The sequence below is a fragment of the Sinohyriopsis cumingii genome, chromosome 4, assembly GCF_028554795.1.
Source record: "Sinohyriopsis cumingii isolate HCF-2022 chromosome 4, ASM2855479v2, whole genome shotgun sequence".
In the NCBI taxonomy this organism is placed as follows: domain Eukaryota; kingdom Metazoa; phylum Mollusca; class Bivalvia; order Unionida; family Unionidae; genus Sinohyriopsis; species Sinohyriopsis cumingii.
The window spans coordinates 95817786-95821025 of NC_142964.1; the positions used below are offsets into that span (position 1 = coordinate 95817786).

General features: G+C 36.2%; 1 protein-coding gene across 1 annotated transcript; it reads left to right on the plus strand.

Annotated features, from left to right (window-relative positions):
• Positions 1 to 1959: 1959 nt before the first annotated feature.
• Positions 1960 to 2337, plus strand: LOC149801714 (uncharacterized). The gene has a single exon (XM_089956837.1). The coding sequence runs from the start codon at positions 1960 to 1962 to the stop codon at positions 2335 to 2337; it is 378 nt and encodes a 125-aa protein (XP_089812963.1).
• The last annotated feature ends 903 nt before the right edge of the window (positions 2338 to 3240 follow it).

Genomic DNA, 3240 nt, shown 5'->3' on the forward strand with positions numbered 1-3240 from the left:
AACTTCAAAGAATAATCATGATTTCAATTTTTCACAAACATGTAAATTATGTACTCCATGTGTTCATTAACTGTAAATGGAATTCTTTACTAACATCAAACCTAACAACTAAAGTTAATAACATAAATATATCATAGTGCTGCAAACAGTTAATAATATAAATATCTCACAGCACTGCATACAGCTGACTTTGACAAAACAGAGAGGAAAGACATTGACTTTTCAACCCCAAAAATGAAAGAAAGACATTAACTTATTTTGAGTTTTGACTCCCAAAAATGAAGGAAACACATTAACTTAATTTGACTTTCACAAAAAAATACAGAGAAAAGACATCAACTTAGTTTGACTGAAAAAGAAAAAAAAAAACTGATTAAAAGAAAGACATTAACCTGGGTTGACTCTGACAAAAAAGCTACAGTGGAAAGACATTAACTACTACATAAATAATTTGTATTTTGTATACAAACATTACATAATTTTTGCTTTTAAATTTAACGTCTGAATTTTAATCTCAAACCATTTCTGTATGTGCCTTCTGGTGATAAACAGGAATTTATGATAACAGAGGTTCCTAGCAGACAACCTAATTTAATGAAATTTTATGAAAACTTCAGAGAATAATCATGATTTCAATTTTTCACAAACATGTAAAATATGTACTCCAACTACAGATGGAATTCTTTACTAACATAAATTCTAACAACAACAGTTAATAACATAAATATCTCACAGTGCTCCATACAGCTGACTTTGACAAAAACAGAGATGGATGAAAGGATATTTCTAAATGATTGGGTTGGTTTTAGGCATGCACATTGGTGGTATTACTCAAACATTGGCATAATTTCATTTCCAATGTAGATGTTGCTTGTATTCAAGCCTTCTCTCATTTTTAAAAACTCATTTTTGTGTGTATTTTGGTGTATTATGTATGTAAATAGTTCTTGATCATGAAAAAAAACCCACTCATACATAGTTTGTTGTATGTAAATGTTTGCTGTAGCACTGAGGAAAGACTCTTCACAATAAAAAATACTTTATCTGCCCCTAACATTGGTAACTTCACGTTCTGTGATGACATCTTGATTCATGGAGTATCGAGTATAATGATAACAGGAATACTTTCCCATTATAGGGATAAAACCAAATTATAGGACAAATATTTATTGCCTTTGTAAAATGGATGTCAGATTGGCACCAATTTCATTTAGAACCAAATAAACATCATCAGAAATCTTTCAGTCAAACCTCCATGTTGATATGGCCATCCATTAAGGAGTGATAAGATTTTTAAGATGGCCAGTACCTGAGAGACCATTTTTATTTTGGATCAACCAAACCATAAAATGAATTAGTGTGTAAAGTTTCATGCTAATTTTTCAAGTATAAACTTGAGTGAGGAGGAGTAACAAACCTGTACTAACTGACAAGCAGACAATGGATGACAGACAACAGGCCATCCAATAAGCTCTTTTGGTCTATGACCAAATTTGCTAAATACTGTGAAACACTTTAAATTTCTTTGGTTACAATTATAATGGTTTTTATGGGTGACCTAGACCACTAATTAAGAGTCACAAGTAGAGTACCCACCCACCCCATAATTGGCACGGGAAAGGCATCACCTGCTTCTTTCTCTTGTTGTGATTTAATACCATGGGTGTCTACAGTGCTGAGAATGTGAGATATGTAGTAGGATTAGTACACGAATGGTAACCAACACTGGAGCTAACAGATTACACTATAATTTGAATGCAGAATTTCGTGAGCATGAAAACTAATGCAAGGTTGTAAGAACTCTACCTGATGTATAGTAACAGATGCAGATTTCCTTGCTGCCCATGACCTTTATTTCCTAAAGCACATATTATTCCCATTCATTGGGATGCCCATTTACCCATACCAACATTGGCATATTTGACATCAGTGAATGAAAGCACTGGATACTCCCCAAGCATGATGATGATGGGAAGAGAAACAGAATTACCAGTCGATTTACTCTATGGAAAACCACCTTACTTGGAAGACACTAAGAACGATTCTGATTATATACTGTCGCTCCAAGAGAGGTTGTGGGATATACATGAAAGAGCAAGGGGGAACATGATTGAAGCAAGCAATAGGCAGAAAAGAAGATATGAGCACAGAGCAAATCAGATCAAGTACAAAGTAGGAGAAGCTGTCTGCATCCGAGTTACAACCAAAACAAAGGGAAAATCTCCCAAGCTGCGGGAGAAGTGGGAAGGACCGTACCATGTCATTGATCGGATCTCAGATCTGATTTATCAAGTCAGGAAGAGCCCAAAATGCCAAAGAGAAAATTGTACACCATGACACTTTGAAGCCCTTTCATGGGGAATATCAGAACTGGGTCAAGCAACAGACTGACACGCCTGAGGGAGGGGAAGACAAAGAAATATAAATTAGTATGCAATGATAATAGACAGTCTAATACGAAAAAGGAAAAGGAACAAGTTAATGGCAGCTTTGAAAGCAGAAGTGCCTGAAGCAGAATATTACCTAAGTGGATGTCAGAGTATACCATATAATCGAATCCACTGACCTTGAATCTGTTAGGAGTTTGGCAGATGAAGGAAGTTACATTACATGAAATACCTATGTATTCCCATGCTCTTGATATCGGTAATATTGGAGAGCATACGGTTGTATACGTAACTGGGTATGATTGCATCGTGTATTATAATCGGTTATTAAGTACGTTGGATAACTAAAGCAACTGCATGAAAGATGATACAATCTATTGTTCTTCCTCATCTTGCTCGTAAATTACCACTTTGGATGTCAATATAAGCAACGGTCTCACAGATAGGGTAAAGGGGTAACAATAAAATCAGTGTTCTATTGGTAAAGAAACTATGCATAACCACGTTTGTGTTGTCTCTACAGGTAATAAACAACAACAACAACAGTAAAAATGACGCTGTTCAAATGCAATAAGTGCAATGCTACTTACACCAGCCAGAAAAGTCTGAGGCAGCATTACAGAGACAAGCACAGGGACCTGATAAGTTGCCTATATGAAGGACGCATATTCACATGTGCGAAAAGCAGACAACAACACCTGACTCTGCACATGAACAATGTGTACCCCGTGCTTGGTACGGGTTATGCAGCCTACTCTCCAGTTAGCAGTTGGAGGATGGATAGGCCAGGGAAAACAGAAACCATGAGGAAAATGCGGGAAGAGGAGCAGCCTGAGCAGGGCACCAATCAAGA